The 19,818-nt window shown below is 43.9% G+C and overlaps 1 protein-coding gene across 1 annotated transcript; it reads left to right on the forward strand.

The window, feature by feature from the left end:
* Nucleotides 1–312: 312 nt before the first annotated feature.
* Nucleotides 313–18,167, forward strand: LOC129857878 (uncharacterized). Its single transcript, XM_055926545.1, has 8 exons — nucleotides 313–556; nucleotides 813–1,092; nucleotides 1,249–1,327; nucleotides 1,451–1,535; nucleotides 7,838–7,881; nucleotides 7,992–8,070; nucleotides 16,368–16,641; nucleotides 16,875–18,167. The coding sequence occupies exons 2-8, from the start codon at nucleotides 822–824 to the stop codon at nucleotides 16,955–16,957; spliced, it is 915 nt and encodes a 304-aa protein (XP_055782520.1). The 5' UTR covers nucleotides 313–556; nucleotides 813–821; the 3' UTR covers nucleotides 16,958–18,167.
* The last annotated feature ends 1,651 nt before the right edge of the window (nucleotides 18,168–19,818 follow it).

The following is a 19,818-nucleotide window of genomic DNA, read 5'->3' on the forward strand; positions in this document are numbered from 1 at the left end:
TTTAGATTCATTTCTTTCCACTCCTTTCCTCTTGACTTGACCCTTTCCCAGCCCCATCCCACTTACAAATAAGGCAATACGCTTGACCTGATATTTACTAGAGTAATATACACTCTCTCCCAAGACTCTCTCTTCTTCTATCCTCTCCCGTCTCTGCCTCGTCGACCCTACTCTCTAACCTTGCCGCATCCTTTGACTTTTACTGTCCCCTTTCCCCACTTCCGGTTCAACCCCCGACTTCCTGCTCCGTGACTCACTGCGTGCTCACAGAATAGGGCTGCGGGCAGCTGAGCTAAAATGGGGGGAAACTAAACTTCGGGCCACTCCCTCTCTAACTTCTCTTCCTATGTATCCACTGCTAAAGCCACTTTCTATCACTAAATTTCAAGCTTCTGCTTTAAATCCTGGGAAACTCTTTTCAACTTTCTCCTCACTAGAATCAGTGGTGACAAGCTGCTCATAGCTACTGCCTTTCAGTTTGAGTATTAGTCAGCTTTTCACGTTCTAGAGGGACACAAAGACTATAGGAATAGCTAACATTTCTGTTACCAGAAAGGTAAGAATAACATAGTTGTATCTCATCTTTTGGGGGGGGTTAACTTGGCCTATCTTGGTCAGTGCAATAATAGGCTAGTTGATTAGTAGGAAAATCAACATAAGCAACAAAATAATGATTTAACAATCGACCAACATATATTTGTTTTCATAGTTTCTTTGTTGAACAGACTGTTGATGTTCAATTATCATGCTCACCGCCACAGGCTTACCTAGTACAAATAACTAGATTGTTATACTGTTCTGATTATGTCTAGTGATCTAAAATGGCGAAGGTTTCCGAACTGCTGCTGGGGAGTTTTCAGCACCTGGATTCAGGCGAGCTGGAGATATTTCAGTGGTACTTAAAGGGGCATGTGTTAGATGGATTTGATAGCATCCCAAAGAGCCAGCTGGAGAACGCTAACAGACAGGTCACAGTGGATAAGATGGTGGAGAGCTACTGCGACGAGGGAGCTGTGCGAATCACACTGGCTATCCTGAGAAAAATGGGCCTGAACAATCTCTCAGAAGATTTTGAGAAGAACTACAAAGCAGGTAATACAGACGTTTGTAGAACTGGTTTGGAGATATCTGTATTGACTGACTGAAGAAAGTTTGAAAGTGGCTTTAATAGTAGAGCTACACCTAAGAAATATTTTATTTTAGTGCAGTTATTCTCAATAATGCTTACCATGTCATGTTACTATGTAGCAATCTCTCGGAAGCGGTTATGGAAGCAGGCTGAGAGGGATGAACTGAGTGACGAGGTCCCAAGCGGCTCATATGAAATGTGAGAGAAGCACTTTAGGTCATGTATAGCATACTTTTTCTGAAATGATTGTCATGAATATAGGAGCGCATGTTGTGGTGGTGTAGGGGAGCAGAGGAGTGATTGACTGTTTCCTGTGTCCAGGTCATCTGTGTCTGATGGAAAGCGTGGTCGTCTGATGTCTGTGACCTCTAGGCTGGGGGAAGAGCTGGAGGATCTGGGCAAGAAGGTAAGCCTAGTGCTATTTCTGAGGGGTCAAATGTAATTCTGAATAAACCACATATCTAAATCACAGTATTCTCTGCTGACTGCTATATACATAATGCAGTATGTGTGTCTGATAGCGCTGATAGAGATGGCAGCTTCACTTCTAGTCCTTAGGAAACTGTGCGGTATTTAGTTTATGTATTATTTATTACATTGTTAGCCCATAAAATCTTAAGTGTTATTCCATACAACCGGAAAGAACTATTGGATATTAGAGAGACGCCAACTTACCAGCACAACGACCAGGAATACGACTTTCCCAAAGAAGATCCTTTGTCTGAACCTCACAGGGCATTTGAACTGATTCCAGAGGCCGACCCAAAACAACCCTGCCGGAGGAGAGGGTGCCAGAGCGGTCTTCTAGTGAGGCTTCGGATGCACGAACACCACCCACCGCTCCCGAGTATATTACTCGCAAATGTCCAGTCCCTAGTTAACAAAGTCGACGAAATCTGGGCAAGAGTTGCTTTCCAAAGAGATATCTGGGATTGTAACATACTCTGTTTCACGGAAACATGGCTAGCTGGGGACATGCTGTCGGAGTCCATACAGCCAACAGGACTTTCAGTGCATCGCGCTGACAGGAATAAATCTCTCCAGTAAGAAGATAGTCGGGGTGTATTTTTCATGATTAATGACTCATGGTGTAATTGTAACAACATACAGGAACTGAAGTCCTTTTGTTCACATGGCCTAGGATTCCTCACAATCAAATGCTGACTATATTATCTCCCAAGAGAACTCTCCTCGGTTATCGTAACAGCCATGTATGTCCCCTCGCAAGCGGATACCAAGACGGCCATCAAGGAATTTCACTGGACTTTATGCAAACTGGAAACCATATACCTGAGGCTGTATTTATTGCAGCTGGGGATTTTAACAAAGCTAATTTGAGAACAAAGCTACCTAAATTCTATCAACATATCGATTGCTGTACACAAGCAATTAACACGCTCAACCATTGCTACTTTAACTTCCGCGATGCATACAAGGCCCTCCTCCACCCTCCTTTTGGCCAATCTGACCATGACTCCATCTTGCTCCCCTCCTGTAGGCAGAAACTAAAACAGCAAGCGCCCGTGCTTAGGTCTACTCAACGCTGTTCTGACCAATTGGATTCCAAGCGTGGAATCCAATTGCTTCGATCACGTGGACTGGGATATGTTCCGGGTAGCCTCAGATAATAACATTGACGTATATGCTGACTCAGTGAGCGAGTTATAAGGAAGTCTATAGGAGATGTTGTACCTACGGTGACTATTAAAACCTTCCCTAACCAGAAACCGTGGATTGATGGCAGCATTATGCTGAAAGCACATACCATCGCGTTTAATCATGGCAAGGAGACTGGAAATATGATCTAATACAAACAGTGTAGTTATTCCCTCCATAAGGCGATCAAACAAGCAAAGTGTCAGTATAGAGACAAAGTGGAGTCAAATTTCAATGGCTCAAACACGAGACGTATGTGGCAGGGTCTACAGACAATCACGGATTACAAAAAGAAAACCAGCCCCGTCGCGGACATCGACGTCTTGCTTCCAGACAAATTAAACAACTTCTTTGCGCACTTTGAGGACAATGCAGTGCCACCGACGCTACCAAAGACTGTGGGCTCTACTTCTACGTGTACGACGTGAGTAAAACATTTAAACGTGTTAACACTCGCAACGGCATCCAGACGTCATCCCTAGCCGTGTCCTCAGAGCATGCGCAGACCAGCTGGCTGGTGTGTTTACGGACATATTCAATCAATCCCTATCTCAGTCTGCTGTCCCCACATGCTTCAAGATGGCCACCATTGTTCCTGTTCCCAAGAGAGCTAAGGAAACTGAACTAAATGACTATCGCCCCTTAGCAAACACTTCTGTCATCATGAAGTGCTTTGAGAGACTAGTCAAGGATCACATAACCTCCACCCTACCTAACACCTACCTGTCCACCCTACCTGTCACCACTTCAATTTGCTTACCGCCCCAATAGGTCCACAAATGATGCAATCCCCATCACACTGCAAACTGCCCTATCCCACCTGGACAAGAGGAATACCTATGTAAGAATGCTGTTCATTGACTACAGATCAGCATTCAACACCATAGTACCCTCCAAACTCATCATTAAGTTTGAGACCCTGGGTCTCAACCCTGCCCTGTGCAACTGGGTCCTGGACTTCCTGACGGGCCGCCCCCATGTAGTGAAGGTAGGAAACAACATGTCCACTCCGCTGATCCTCAACACTGGAGCCCCAAAAGGGTGCGTTCTCAGCCCCCTCCTGTACTCCCTGTTCACCCACGACTGCGTGGCCATGCACACCTCCAACTCAGTTATCAAGTTTGCAGACGACACAACAGTGGTAGGCTTGATTAACAACAATGACAAGACAGCCTACAGGGAGGAGGTGAGGGCCCTCGGAGTGTGGTGTCAGGAAAATAACCTCTCACTCAATGTCAGCAAAACAAGAGATGATCATTGACTTCAGGAAACAACAAAGGAAGCACCCCCTTATCCACATCGACAGGACAGCAGTGGAGAAGGTGGAAAGTTTTAATTTCCTCTGTGTTCATATCACCGACAAACTGAAATGGTCCACGCACACAGACAGTGTGGTGAAGAAGGCGCAACAGCGCCTCTTCAACCTCAGGAGGCTGAAAAAATGTGGCTTGTCACCGAAAACCCTCACTAACTTTTACAGGTGCACAATTGAGAGCATCCTGTCGGGCTGTATCACCGCCTGGTACGGCAACTGCACCGCCCACAACCACAAGGCTCTCCAGAGGGTGGTGCGGTCTGCACGACACATCACCGGGGGCAAACTACCTGTCCTCCAGGACACCTACAACACCCAATGTCACAGGAAGACAAAAAAGATTATCAAGGACAATAAACACCCGAGCCACTGCCTGTTCACCCCGCTATCATCCAGAAGGCGAGGTCAGTAAAAGTGCATCAACGCTGGGACAGAGATTGAAAAACAGCTTCTATCTCAAGGCCATCAGATTGTTAAACAGCCACCACTAGCACAGAGAGGCGGCTGCCTACCTACAGACTTGACGTCATCGGCCACTTTAATAAATGGAATACTAGTCATTTAAATAATGCCACTTTAAGAATGTTTACATATCTCGCATTACTCATCTCATATGTATCTAATGTATACTGTAACCGTCATTATCTATTCTTTACTATCTATTGCAGCTTAGCCGCTCTGTCACTGCTCATCCACATATTATACTTATATATTCTTACCCCGTTCCTTTACTAGATTGTGTGTATTAGGTTTTGTTCTGGAATTTGTTAGATATTAGGTTTTGTTGTGGAATTGTTAGATATTACCTGTTAGATACTGCTGCGCTGTCAGATCTAAACTCAGCAAAAAAAAGAAAATGTCCTCTCACTGTCAACTGCGTATATTTTCAGCAAACTTAACATGTGTAAATATTTGTATGAACATAACAAGATTCAACAACTGAGACATAAACTGAACAAGTTCCACAGACATGTGACTAACAGAAATTGAATAATGTGTCCCTGAAAAGGGGGAGGGGGTCAAAATCAAAAGTAATAGTCAGTATCTGGTGTGGCCACCAGCTGCATTAAGTACTGCGGTGTACTGGAGGCACTGGGCTGGAGACACGCACCATAGGGAGTGTGCGTGGAGGAGGAACAGGGCTCTGGAAACGCACTGGAAGCCTGGTGCGTGGAGTAGGCACTGGTGGTACTTGGCTGGGGCGGGGAGGTGGCGCCGGAAATACCGGACCGTGCAGGCGTACTGGCTCCCTTGAGCATTGAGCCTGCCCAACCTTACCTGGTTGAATGCTCCCCGTTGCCCGACCAGTGCGGGGAGGTGGAATAACCCGCACCGGGCTATGTATGCGAACCGGGGACACCATGCGTAAGGCTGGTGCCATGTATGCCGGTCCGAGGAGACGCACTGGAGACCAGACGCGTTGAGCCGGCTTCATGACACCTGGCTCAATGCCCAATCTAGCCCTACCAGTGCTGGGAGGTGGAATAACCCGCACCGGGCTATGAACACGTACAGGAGACACCGTGCGCTCTACTGCGTAACACGGTGTCTGCCCGTACTCCCGCTCTCCACGGTTAGCCTGAGAAGTGGGCGCAGGTCTCCTACCTGCCCTAGGCCCACTACCTCTTAGCCCCCCCCCAAGACATTTTTGGGGTTTCTTCACGGGCTTCCAGCCACGTCTCCTTGCTGCCTCCTCATACCACCGCTCTTGGGCTCTCGCTGCCTCCATCTCCTCACGAGCGCGGCGATATTCCCCAATATGAGCCCAGTGTCCTTCTCCCCCCATTACTTCCTCCCAAGTCCACGAGTCCTGATTACTTGGTCGCTGCTCGTAGTCCCGCTGCTTGGTCCTGGATTGGTGGGTGGTTCTGTAACGGAATTCCTCCTCCTCTTCATCCGAAGGGGAGGAGCAGGGATTCGACCAAAATGCAGCGTTGTCATAGGACATAATGAATTTATTGAACAAGACAAAAACGAAATATACTTGAATAACTAACAAAATAACAAACGACGTAGACAGACCTGGACATGCGAACTTGCATACAACGAAGAACTCACGAACAGGAAAATGACTACACAAAAGAACGAACATACAAACAAACCGAGACAGTCCCGTGTGGCGCGACAAACACAGACACAAGAGACAACCACCCACCACAATTACTGTGAAAACACCTACCTTAATATGGCTCTCAATCAGAGGAAATGAAAACCACCTGCCTCTAATTGAGAACCATATCAGGTCACCCTTTACCAACATAGAAACACATAACATAGACTGCCCACCCAAACTCACGCCCTGACCGACTAACACATACAAAATAACAGAAAACCGGTCAGGAACGTGACATGCAGTGCATCTCCTCCTCATGGACTGCACCAGATTTGCAAGTACTTGCTGTGAGATGTTACCCCACTCTTCCACTAAGGCACCTGCAAGTTCCCGGACATTTCTGGGGGGGGAATGGCCCTAGCCCTCACCCTCCGATCCAACAGGTCCCAGATGTGCTCAATGGGATTGAGATCCGAGCTCTTCGATGGCCATGGCAGAACACTGACATTCCTGTCTTGCAGGAAATCAAGCACAGAACGAGCAGTATGGCTGGTGGCATTGTCATGCTGGAGGGTCATGTCACGATGAGCCTGCAGGAAGCGTACCACATGAGGGAGTAGGATGTCTTCCCTGTAATGCACAGCGTTGAGATTTCCTGCAATGACAACAAGCTACAAAAATTTCCTGCAATGACAACAAGTCCGATGATGCTGTGACACACCGCCCCAGACCATGACGGACCCTCCACCTCCAAATCGATCCCGCTCCAGAGTACAGGCCTCGGTGTAAGGCTCATTCAATCTGACCATCACCCCTTGTGAGACAAAACTCGTCAGTGAAGAGCACTTTTTGCCAGTCCTGTCTCGTCCAGTGACGGTGGGTTTGTGCCCATAGGCAACATTGTTGCCGGTGAGGTCTGGTGAGGACCTGCCTTACAACAGGCCTACAAGCCCTCAGTCCAGCCTCTCTCTGCCTATTGCAGACAGTCTGAGCACTGATGGAGGGATTGTGCGTTCCTGGTGTAACTCGGGCAGTTGTTGTTGCCATCCTGTACCTGTCCCGCAGGTGTGATTTTCAGATATACCAATCCTGTGCAGGTGTTGTTACACGTGTTCTGCCACTGCAAGGACGATCAGCTGTCAGTCCTGTCTCCCTGTAGCGCTGTCTTAGGCAGAGTACGGAGTACGGACATTGCAGAGTACACAGTACGGACATTGCAATTTATTGCCCTGGCCACATCTGCAGTCCTCATGCCTCCTTGCAGCGTGCCTAAGGCACGTTCACGCAGATAAGCAGAGACCCTGGGCATCTTTCTTTTGGTGTTTTTAGTCAGTAGAAAGGCCTCTTTGGTGTCCTAAGTTTTCATAACTGTGACCTTAACTGCCTACCGTCTGTAAGTTCTTAGTGTCTTAACGACCGTTCCACAGGTGCATGTTCATTAATTGTTTGTGGTTCATTGAACAAGCATGGGAAACAGTGTTTAAACCCTTTACAATGAAGATCTGTGAAGTTACTTGGATTTTTACGAATTATCTTTGAAAGACAGGGTCCTAAAAAAATAACGTTTCTTTTTTTGCTGAATTTAGAAACATAAGCATTTCGCTACACTTGCAACAATATCTGCTAACCATGTGTATGTGTACAATAAACTGTGATTTGATTTTGTGTGTGTGTGTGTGTGTAGACACAGGCTGAGTGGGATGAGCTGATCAGGGACTCAGCTGGAATGTAAGTGTATCCGAATATTCTTTTCCTGAGCTAAGTGAAAGAAATATGGAACACAGCATGATGAGGTGGTGTAGGGGAGCAATGTGTGACTTGACTGTTTTGGTGTCTAGGTTGGCCCCGTCTAGGGTGGAGCATAATCAACTGGAGTTCACTAGGCTGAAGGAGAAGCAGAAGGAACTGATCATGAAGGTAAGACCTGGCCATGTCGGAGGTGTCAAACATAATTGTGAGTAAACCACATACAGAAAGTGCAGTATGCTGCACCATATGTGCTTGTGTGTGTGTGTCAGTGACGTGAGGTCGGTGGTTGGGTAGGCACTGTCTATTATCAAAGCCAGATTTACTCACAAATAAACTTTGCTGAAGCCCAAGTTCACCATACAACATATACAGTTGAAGTCAGAAGCTTACATGCACCTTAGCCAAATACATTAAACTCAGTTTTTCACAATTCTGACATTTATTCCTAGTAAAAATTCCCTGTCTTAGGTCAGTTAGGATCACCACTTTATTTTAAGAATGTGAAATGTCAGAATAATAGAGAGAATGATTTCTTTCAGCTTTTATTTCTTTCATCACATTCCCAGTGGGTCAGAAGTTTACATACACTCAATTAGTATTTGATAGCACTGCCTTTCAATTGTTTAACTTGGGTCAAATGTTTTGGGTAGCCTTCCACAAGCTTCCCACAACAAGTTGGGTGAATTTTGGCCCATTCCACCTGACAGAGCTGGTGTAACTGATTCAGGTTTGCAGGCCTCCTTGCTCACACGCTTTTTCAGTTCGGCCCACACATTTTCTATGGGATTGAGGTCAGGGCTTTGTGATGGCCACTCCAATACCTTGACTTTGTTGTCCTTAAGCCATTTTGTCACAACATTGGAAGTATGCTTGGGGTCATTGTCCATTTGGATGACACATTTGCGACCAAGCTTTAACTTCCTGACTGATGTCTTGAGATGTTGCTTCAATATATCCACAATTTTCCTCCCTCATGATGCCATTTATTTTGTGAAGTGCACCAGTCCCTCCTGCAGAAAAGCACCCCCCCCAAACATGATTCTGCCACCCCAGTGCTTCACAGTTGGGACGGTGTTTAGGCTTGCAAGCCTCCCCCTTTTTCCTCCAAACATAACGATGGTCATTATGGCCAAACAGTTCTATTTTTGTTTCATCAGACCAGAGGACATTTCTCCAAAAAGTATGATCTTTGTCCCCATGTGCAGTTGCAAACCGTAGTCTGGCTTTTTTATGGTGGTTTTGGAGCAGTGGCTTTTCCCTTGCTGAGCGGCCTTTCAGGTTTTACTGTGGATATACACTGCTCAAAAAAATAAAGGGAACACTTAAACAACACAATGTAACTCCAAGTCAATCACACTTCTGTGAAATCAAACTGTCCACTTAGGAAGCAACACTGATTGACAATAAATTTCACATGTTGTTGTGTAAACGGAATAGACAAAAGGTGGAAATTATAGGCAATTAGTAAGACACCCCCAAAAAAGGAATGGTTCTGCAGGTGGTGACCACAGACCACTTCTCAGTTCCTATGCTTCCTGGCTGATGTTTTGGTCACTTTTGAATGCTGGCGGTGCTCTCACTCTAGTGGTAGCATGAGACGGAGTCTACAACCCACACAAGTGGCTCAGGTAGTGCAGCTCATCCAGGATGGCACATCAATGCGAGCTGTGGCAAAAAGGTTTGCTGTGTCTGTCAGCGTAGTGTCCAGAGCATGGAGGCGCTACCAGGAGACAGGCCAGTACATCAGGAGACGTGGAGGAGGCCGTAGGAGGGCAACAACCCAGCAGCAGGACCGCTACCTCCGCCTTTGTGCAAGGAGGTGCACTGCCAGAGCCCTGCAAAATGACCTCCAGCAGGCCACAAATGTGCATGTGTCTGCTCAAACGGTCAGAAATAGACTCCATGAGGGTGGTATGAGGGCCCGACGTCCACAGGTGGGGGTTGTGCTTACAGCCCAACACCGTGCAAGACGTTTGGAATTTGCCAGAGAACACCAAGATTGGCAAATTCGCCACTGGCGCCCTGTGCTCTTCACAGATGAAAGCAGGTTCACACTGAGCACGTGACAGACGTGACAGAGTCTGGAGACGCCGTGGAGAACGTTCTGCTGCCTGCAACATCCTCCAGCATGACCGGTTTGGCGGTGGGTCAGTCATGGTGTGGGGTGGCATTTCTTTGTGGGGCCGCACAGCCCTCCATGTGCTCGCCAGAGGTAGCCTGACTGCCATTAGGTACCGAGATGAGATCCTCAGACCCCTTGTGAGACCATATGCTGACACAGGCACATTTGTGGCCTGCTGGAGGTCATGGATGAGCTGCACTACCTGAGCCACTTGTGTGGGTTGTAGACTCCGTCTCATGCTACCACTAGAGTGAAAGCACCGCCAGCATTCAAAAGTGACCAAAACATCAGCCAGGAAGCATAGGAACTGAGAAGTGGTCTGTGGTCACCACCTGCAGAACCATTCCTTTTTTGGGGGTGTCTTACTAATTGCCTATAATTTCCACCTTTTGTCTATTCCGTTTACACAACAACATGTGAAATTTATTGTCAATCAGTGTTGCTTCCTAAGTGGACAGTTTGATTTCACAGAAGTGTGATTGACTTGGAGTTACATTGTGTTGTTTAAGTGTTCCCTTTATTTTTTTGAGCAGTGTAGATACTTTTGTACCGGTTTCCTCCAGTGTCTTCACAAGGTCCTTTGCTGTTGTTCTGGGATTGATTTGCACTTTTCGCACCAAAGTACATTAATCTCTAGGAGACAGAAAGTGTTTCCTTCCTGAGCGGTATAATGGCTGTGTGGTCCCATGGTGTTTACACTTGCGTACTATTGTTTGTACAGATGAACGTGGTACCTTCAGGCATTTGGAAATTGCTCCCAAGCATGAATCAGACTTGTGGTCTACAATTTTTTTTTCAGAGTTTTTGGCTGATTGCTTGACATCATGGGAAAATCAAAAGCAAAGAGGCACTGAGTTTGAAGGTAGGCCTTGAAATACACTCACAGGTACACCTCCAATTGACTCAAATGATGCCAATTAGCCTATCAGAAGCTTCTAAACCCATGACATCATTTTCTGGAATTTTCCAAGCTGTTTAAATGCAGTCAACTTAGTGTTTGGAAACTTCTGACCCACTGGAATATTGATACAGTGAATAAGTGAAACAATCTGTCTGTAAACAATTGTTGAAAAAATGACTTGTGTCATGCAAAGTAGATGTCCTAACCAACTTGCCAAAACTATAGTTTTTTAGCAAGAAATTTGTGGAGTGGTTGAAAAACGAGTTGTAATGACTCCAACCTAAGTGTATGTAAACTTCCGACTTCAACTGTAGCTCCAACAACCAGAGTGACATACAGTCGTAGGCTATTAACTGAAAATTACAGTTTTCGCTAAATGAAGGCCTAAATACTACTGTTGCCAAGGTACACAAGCGATAGCCTCCAATGGCCGCATATTTTACATCTGACAAAATGACACTGCTCAACTCAGTCATAAACATTACAACAGAATTGGTGAAGGTTCTAACGAAATGTCCATATCAACAATCGAAATGACTGAAAAATGGTCTCATCAAAACAAAATTCTAGCTTGATAAATCAAACACCAACATAAAAAACAAATGTTAGGTCCTGAACAATCTCAGTAAAAACTCAAATGGACAACTAGAAAAAGCTCAAACCAAGTTTATTCACCCACTGGGTCATACAGCTGCACAGACAAAGCATGATTACATAAGCACATATATTTATAACCTTCTAATAAGCGTGGTCAATTCCTTACACATCTAGACAACCAATCCATCTCTGTTGCTAGGCAGAAATTTAATTGGTTCCTCTCACTGGTGTAGTCACAGCCCTGCCTGTTATTAAAACCTTTGTGGGCGTGGAATGTATGCGTGAGATAGTACTACAGTAGGAGAGACATTGTAGTAGGCCTCCCAGAGGTTTCTTCTCAATTCATCTGTTGATTTAATCTCGAGACGCATTCCTCACTCCTCCCTATTTCCGCAGCCGGCCTGCCATATCAGAGAGTAACAATTGCCTTTCACCTCTCTCCTCAGAAACATGGAACAGAATATGAAACTTCTGCTCTCCGTAACTTTCCATATTCCTAGTTCCCATCTACCCTTCATTGACCCCAGAATATACACTGCTCAAAAAAATAAAGGGAACACTAAAATAACACATCCTAGATCTGAATGAATGAAATATTCTTATTAAATACTTTTTTCTTTACATAGTTGAATGTGCTGACAACAAAAATCACAAAAAAATTATCAATGGAAATCAAATTTATCAACCCATGGAGGTCTGGATTTGGAGTCACTCAAAATTAAAGTGGAAAACCACACTACAGGCTGATCCAACTTTGATGTAATGTCCTTAAAACAAGTCAAAATGAGGCTCAGTAGTGTGTGTGGCCTCCACGTGCCTGTATGACCTCCCTACAACGCCTGGGCATGCTCCTGATGAGGTGGCGGATGGTCTCCTGAGGGATCTCCTCCCAGACCTGGACTAAAGCATTCGCCAACTCCTGGACAGTCTGTGGTGCAACGTGGCGTTGGTGGATGGAGCGAGACATGATGTCCCAGATGTGCTCAATTGGATTCAGGTCTGGGGAACGGGCGGGCCAGTCCATAGCATCAATGCCTTCCTCTTGCAGGAACTGCTGACACACTCCAGCCACACGAGGTCTAGCATTGTCTTGCATTAGGAGGAACCCAGGGCCAACCGCACCAGCATACCAGCACAAGGGGTCTGAGGATCTCATCTTGGTACCTAATGGCAGTCAGGCTACCTCTGGCGAGCACATGGAGCGCTGTGCGGCCCCACAAAAGAAATGCCACCCCACACCATGACTGACCCAACGCCAAACCGCTCATGCTGGAGGATGTTGCAGGCAGCAGAACGTTCTCCACGGCGCCTCCAGACTCTGTCACATGTGCTCAGTGTGAACCTGCTTTCATCTGTGAAGAGCACAGGGCGCCAGTGACAAATTTGCCAATCTTGGTGTTCTCTGGCAAATGCCAAACGTCCTGCACGGTGTTGGGCTGTAAGCACAACCCCCACCTGTGGACGTCGGGCCCTCATACCACCCTCATGGAGTCTGTTTCTGACCGTTTGAGCAGACACATGCACATTTGTGGCCTGCTGGAGGTCATTTTGCAGGGCGCTGGCAGTGCACCTCCTTGCACAAAGGCGGAGGTAGCGGTCCTGCTGCTGGGTTGTTGCCCTCCTACGGCCTCCTCCACGTCTCCTGATGTACTGCCCTGTCTCCTGGTAGCGCCTCCATGCTCTGGACACTACGCTGACAGACACAGCAAACCTTCTTGCCACAGCTCGCGTTGATGTGCCATCCTGGATGAGCTGCACTACCTGAGCCACTTGTGTGGGTTGTAGACTCCGTCTCATGCTACCACTACAGTGAAAGCACCGCCAGCATTCAAAAGTGACCAAAACATCAGCCTGGAAGCATAGGAAGTGAGAAGTGGTCACCACCTGCAGAACCACTCCTTTATTGGGGGTGTCTTGCTAATTGCCTATAATTTTCACCTGTTGTCTATTCCATTTGCACAACAGCAGGTGAAATTTATTGTCAGTGTTGCTTCCTAAGTGGACAGTTTGATTTCACAGAAGTGTGATTGACTTGGAGTTACATTGTTTAAGTGTTCCCTTTATTTTTTTGAGCAGTGTACATTCCTTATACATGTAAGGTAATTAAGGCGTTATAGTATGGTAACATGACCCAGTGCATTTCAAGCTAGAGTCGAACAAAGCAATGGGCACAGTATAAACAGCAAATAAATTAAAAAAGACAGATATTAAGCTACAGATAAACCAACAATGCGTTGAAATAAAGAGCATTATCAAGGTAAACAAACAATGGTGAAAATTAGGATAGTAAACTACAAAGGAAAATCTTCTAGAAAAAAGGTAGCTGAGTCCAGGGCCAGGATTCAGCACTGCTGAACGGACACCCATCTACACACAATACCCCATAATGACAACGTGAAAAATGTTTAGAAATGTTTGCAAATTTATTGAAAATGTAAATTAGATATTTCTGTATTACATAATTAATAGTCTTGAGTCAATACATGTTAAAATCACCGTCGGCAGTGATTACACCTGTGAGTCTTTCTGGGTAAGTCTCTAAGAGCTTTGCACACCCTGATTTGTACAATATTTGCCCATTATTATTTAAAAAATGATTCAACCTCTGTCAAATTGGTTGTTGATCATTGCGAGACAACGATTTTCAAGTCTTGCCATAGATTTACAAGCAGATTTAAGTCAAAACTGAAACTCGACCACTCAGGAACATTCACTGTCTTCTTGGTAAGCAACTCGTGTAGATTTGGATTTGTGCTTCAGCTTATTGTCCTGCTGAAAGGTGAATTAATTTCCAAGTGTCTGGTGGAAAGTAGACTGAACCAAGTTTTCCTCTAGTGATTTTGCCTGTTCCTAGCTGCATTCTTTTTCATCCTATTCTGTTTATTTTCCTGAACAAACAGCTCTGTCATAATCCACTCACATTCGTCGTAAGGGAGATAAAGAACAGAAAAATAGAGTTGTGGTTGATATGTACTCTTCCATGTCTAAAAAGAAAAGATTGTAAAACTTCATACAGATCACAAAAGCACAGAGAGTTTAAAGCTGTGGGAACTGTTCTGACATTCTCATATGATTCGAAGTGACTGTTGATTGTCTCTAGTTTCCTAAACCATTTGGAAATTGTTTCGCACGGTCTTTAGCTGTTATTTTTGTTGGCAAATGAGATTGATTTATGTTCATTGTAATGCCTGTCAGCCATTAACAGTCACTCATCTTCGCACGTGAATAAGCTGACAGGCCAGGGGGAAAACTTTGTTGATGTGTGGTTGGATTGGACTATTTTCCCCAGTAACAGTGCAGTAATTGGTCAAAATTAAACCCGCTTTTGCTTGGACCCTTTTATTATTCACTAAAAGTGCAGGAATTGGTCAAAATTACAAGCTCTCGCATAATATGCGCTGATCGGTTGATTTTGCATTGAATTATGCGATTGCAGAATCCCAGAGGGACTGATTATTTCAGTGCTTTGTTGAAAAAAGGATGCATGTTTTGGAATATTTCATTCTGTACAGGCTTCCTTCTTTTATCTCTGTCAATTAGGTTACTATTGTTGAGTAAATATAATGTTGTTGATCCATCCTCAGTTTTCACCTATCACAGCCATTAATGCTTTAAGGAATATTCGATGTCTGCTTTTAAATGTTTTACCTATATACCAATAAGTGCCCTTCTTTGCGAGGCAATTGAAAACCTCCCGGTTCGTTGTGGTTTAATCTGTGTTTGAAATCCACTGCTCAACTGAGGGAACCTTACAGATAATTGTGTGGGGTACAGAGATGAGTTAATCATGAAACAATTGTGTTAACACTATTATTGCACACAGAGTGAGTCCATGCAACTTATGTGACTTGTTAAGTACATTTTTACTCCGAGACTTATTTAGGTTTTCCATAACAAAAGGGGTTGAATACGTTTCAGCTTTGCATTTAACTAATTTGTAAAAATTTAGAAAAACAATTTCACTTTTATATTATGGGGTATTGTGTGTAGGCCAGTGACAAAGACAATCAACTCAATACCAGGCTGTAACACAACATCTGGAAAAATTCTAAGGCACTGTATATATATTATATAATTGTGTTTTACATGACAGACGAAGAGCATACAGTGCTATCGGAAAGTATTCAGACCCCTTGACTTTTCCGACTGGGCGAAGGTTCACCTTCCGAAAGCACAACGACCCTAAGCACAGAGCCAAGACAACGCAGGAGTGGCTTCGGGGGACAAGTCTCTGTCCTTGAGTGGCCCAGCCAGAGCCTTGACCCCGATCGAACATATCTGGAGAGACCTGAAAATAGCTGTGCAGCAACACTCCCCATCCAACCTAACAGACCTTGAGAGGATCTGCAGAGAAGAATGGGAAAAACTCCAAGATTGTAGCGTCATACCCAAGAAGACTCGAGGCTGTAATCGCTGCCAAAGGTGCTTCAACAAAGTACTGAGTAAAGGTTCTGAATACTTATGTAAATGTGATATTTTATATATAATATATAAAAGCGCAAAAATGTAAAGAAATGTTTTGCTTTGTCATTATGGGATATTGTGTAGCTTGATGAGGATTTTTAAATCTATTTTAGAATAAGGCTGTAACGTAACAAAATGTTGAAAAAAATCAAGGGGTCTGAATACTTTCCGAATGCTCTGTATATTGTGTGTGGGGGGGGGGGGGGGGGGGGGGGTAGCCTACCCTGACCGCACGTCGCTTGTGTGTGTGTGTGTAAACATGTGGTACATTTTCTAAATGCCTTTTTTGGTTGTCATGTGCCGTTTGCAGATTTTTTATCAGTCAGACCTATTTCTATACTGTTCTTAAAATGGAGGAATCCCCCTGCTCTGTTGTTTCAGGAAACCCAGCTTGTTGAGTGTATGATAGGGTTTTTTCTGCAGCGACTAAACGAAGTAAAGCTGCAGCAGTTTCAGTGGCACCTGACTAAGGGGAAGTTGGAAGTCTTCGATCCCATCCCAAAGGACCAGCTGAAGAAAGGTGACAGGAAAGACACAGTGGACAAGATGGTGGACAAGTACAGTCCTGACGGAGCTGTGAGAATCACAGTGAAGATTCTGAGAAAGATTAAGCTAAACGATCTCGCTGTCGAGTTAGAAAATAACTACAGAAAAGGTAACTAATTCAGCAGCTTAAATTTTGTTATAGATACAGTTTGTGTTGCTTGACTTAAACCCTGTGTAACATTACACCATTATGAATGCACGTCACACACACACTGTGCTTTACTTGCAGATATCAGTTATGTTGGTTGCAGCAGGGTCACGTTGCAGGCTTGTTTCATTTTCTGTAGTTTTGGTTCCTCATGAAACAAGGATGACTAATTCCACTCCTTTTTCTCTCTTTAGCTGAAGGAGCAAAAGGACATGTTAATGGGGAAAGTCGATTCCTCCACTCAAACTCTGGCCACCTCTCCAACTCACCATCATAGCTCGGAATGGATGCCGCCAATCTAATGTAGCTGGAAATGAGAGCTTCAGTGTAAATGAGATTTTTTAAATGTTTTGTTTATTTATATTGAATGATGTGTTTTACAAGACAGACGAAGAGCGTTACATTCCTCAGTTAAGAATTTAGGTGATCAAGGCAACATCTTATCACAATCTTATGAGCTGATGTGGTGTCTGTTGGACACTGTTGCACAACATTTATGAAGATGTACATACACTATTTACTGGCAGTAAAAGTGTCACATAAGTAAATAATTTCATTATTTCTCAGTGTTTTAGAATTAGTTGCTTGTTATACGTGTGCTCGATGCCACCAATTATCTCTGATTCTCTGCTGGGCGCACATTGTCAAGTGCGGAATATTTAGTGTGGTCTCATTCAAATAATCCATAGCATATAGCCTATACAAAGTGCATGCTCGGAGAAGCACAAATTATATTTCTAAGAAAATGTACTTCCTAAATATGATAGGCTATTGACTGGAAATAAGTATTTATTGGCTACATTCATTTGTCTAGGCCTGTGAATCGTAGGCTACTCCTCCTGGATGTTATGCAAAACTTTGCAAGTCAAGGGAACATTTTCAGACAAGCCATATGCACCGATTTGGAATTAAATGCTAATATGCTGCTGGAATCGGGGCTAGTTGTCTGTCCCAGTGCCATAGATATAGGGAGTTTGACAAACCTTGTTTTAAATAAAGATGTTATTTTAATGCTAGCAACAAGAACTCAACCCGGAAGGTTGTAGGCTATAACGGATAAGGAGAGTGAGGTTGTCTGCTGTGGTCTGTGAACCCACAACCTTCCGGGCTGCAGCCCTGTGCGCTATCAAAAGTGCTATTGTAATCCTTGAAAGTACTGTTTGCTTTGAAAATAAGTAAAGGGTTCAATTGGGCTGTGCACTCCTAATAACCTCAATGTGTTAATATGTATTACGATAGTAACCACACTCATGAAAGTATGAATTTATATTATTTTCTTTCAGGAGTAAAATTATTTCAATAATGACTTTATGGTGTGAAATACTCAATTTAACAATACAGATAATGAATCACAAATGAATTAAATCAATACAACAAAAAGTCCTAAGTTGTGCACAAGCACAACCATGAATTTGTCCAATGTAATTCCTCGATGATTTTACTTATATGAAACAGTTCAGCTGTGATGAATTAAAGGAATTCTTGCAGTCTTGTGGTCCTTGATGAGCATAAACCAGTCGAATCCCACAAGGGGAGCTCCAACCAATGATTTAAATATATATACACGAGATGACTGATAGGGGGCTCTGTGTTAAAGCCACTGTGCCTCCATCTTGGCACTCCCTCACAGTTGTAAAAAATATTTTGGAACCTATGGAAACCCACATTGGAGGTGACATAATACCCATAAAACCTAGCTGTCAAACAGAGAAATGGTTCCAATCGTTTTTCCACCATTAATTTGTCCCATCAGGGATTTTAGAATCACTTAAAATAAAGGGCTGTGTTCCGTGTGGGTTTACCCTGGCATAACATTTTGATAACCATGTAAATCTCTTGGACAAGGTGACTTATCAATATATTTGGCTCCATTTACACTCAGATTCTAAAAAGCTAATTGGCATCAAAGTAGACATCATGCAAAACTACAAATCCTTGCAAACTCCTGCACGTCATCTCTAGCTGACACCAGGTATGTGCCAACAATTTTTTTTGCACAAGACAGTTCACTGAATTGTCAATTTAAAGAAATTGTCAATTTATTAATTACTACATTTAGCTAACATTAGATAGTTCATCTGAGATTCTTACCTTTGCCTATTATGAGTCATACTGTGGTACTCTACATGCATTTATTAACTTCTACATTCGTTTTTGCCACATTTACTATATTACAGACACCTTTATGCATACTTTCAAATTATATTATGTGAGCTAAACATAATATATATAAAAACATTTCTTTAAGTACATTTTTTTGAGATGTGACTAATGTTACTGTCCCCACAATTTTTTTTAAATAATGAAATACATGTATTTTGTCCTTTAATTGAAATATTGTAGAATTCCATTCATATGGAGACCTGCTCCTACTGGAGAGTGCACATATGGCTGACCAGTGTCATCAAAGACTCTCAATGGCCAATACATAGAGTCAGCAATCCAGGGTTTATATACCTCATTGGCTCCAACACAGGTGCCAAGGCTGTGTCCACGTGATGACGTTGCAAAGGCACTTTAGTAAGCTGGCCAACATCACAATGTGCACGTATGCATGCGTCTGGACCTTTGTGTGTGTCTCTTCACAGTCCCCGTTGTTTCATAAGGTGTATTTTTACTAGTTTAAAAAAATCTGATTCTACTGCTTGCATCAGTTACCTGATGTGGAATAGAGTTCCATGTAGTCATGGCTCTATGTAGTACTGTGAACCTCCCATAGTCTGTTCTGGACTTGGCGACTGTGAAGAGACCTCTGGTGGTATGTCTTGTGGGGTATGCATGTGTGTCATTCAGCTTGCCAACACCTCTTACAAAAACAAGCAGTGATGAATTCAATCGCTCTTACACTTTGAGCCATGAGAGATTGACATGCATGCCATTAACGTTAGCACACCATGTACTTTTAAGGGCTAGCCATGCTGCCCTGTTCTGAGCCAACTGCAATTTTCCCAAGTCCCTCTTTGTGGCACCTGATTAACAATAGTTATTTTGTTTGTATTTAGACCCATTCTTCAGCTCCACTTAACCCCTCCCATCTACAGTTGAAGTCATAGGTTTACATACACCTTAGCCAAATACATTTCAACTCAGTTTTACACAATTCCTGACATTTAATCCTAGTAAAATTTCCCTGTCTTA

The sequence above is a fragment of the Salvelinus fontinalis genome, chromosome 6 (genome assembly GCF_029448725.1).
Source record: "Salvelinus fontinalis isolate EN_2023a chromosome 6, ASM2944872v1, whole genome shotgun sequence".
Lineage (NCBI taxonomy): Eukaryota > Metazoa > Chordata > Actinopteri > Salmoniformes > Salmonidae > Salvelinus > Salvelinus fontinalis.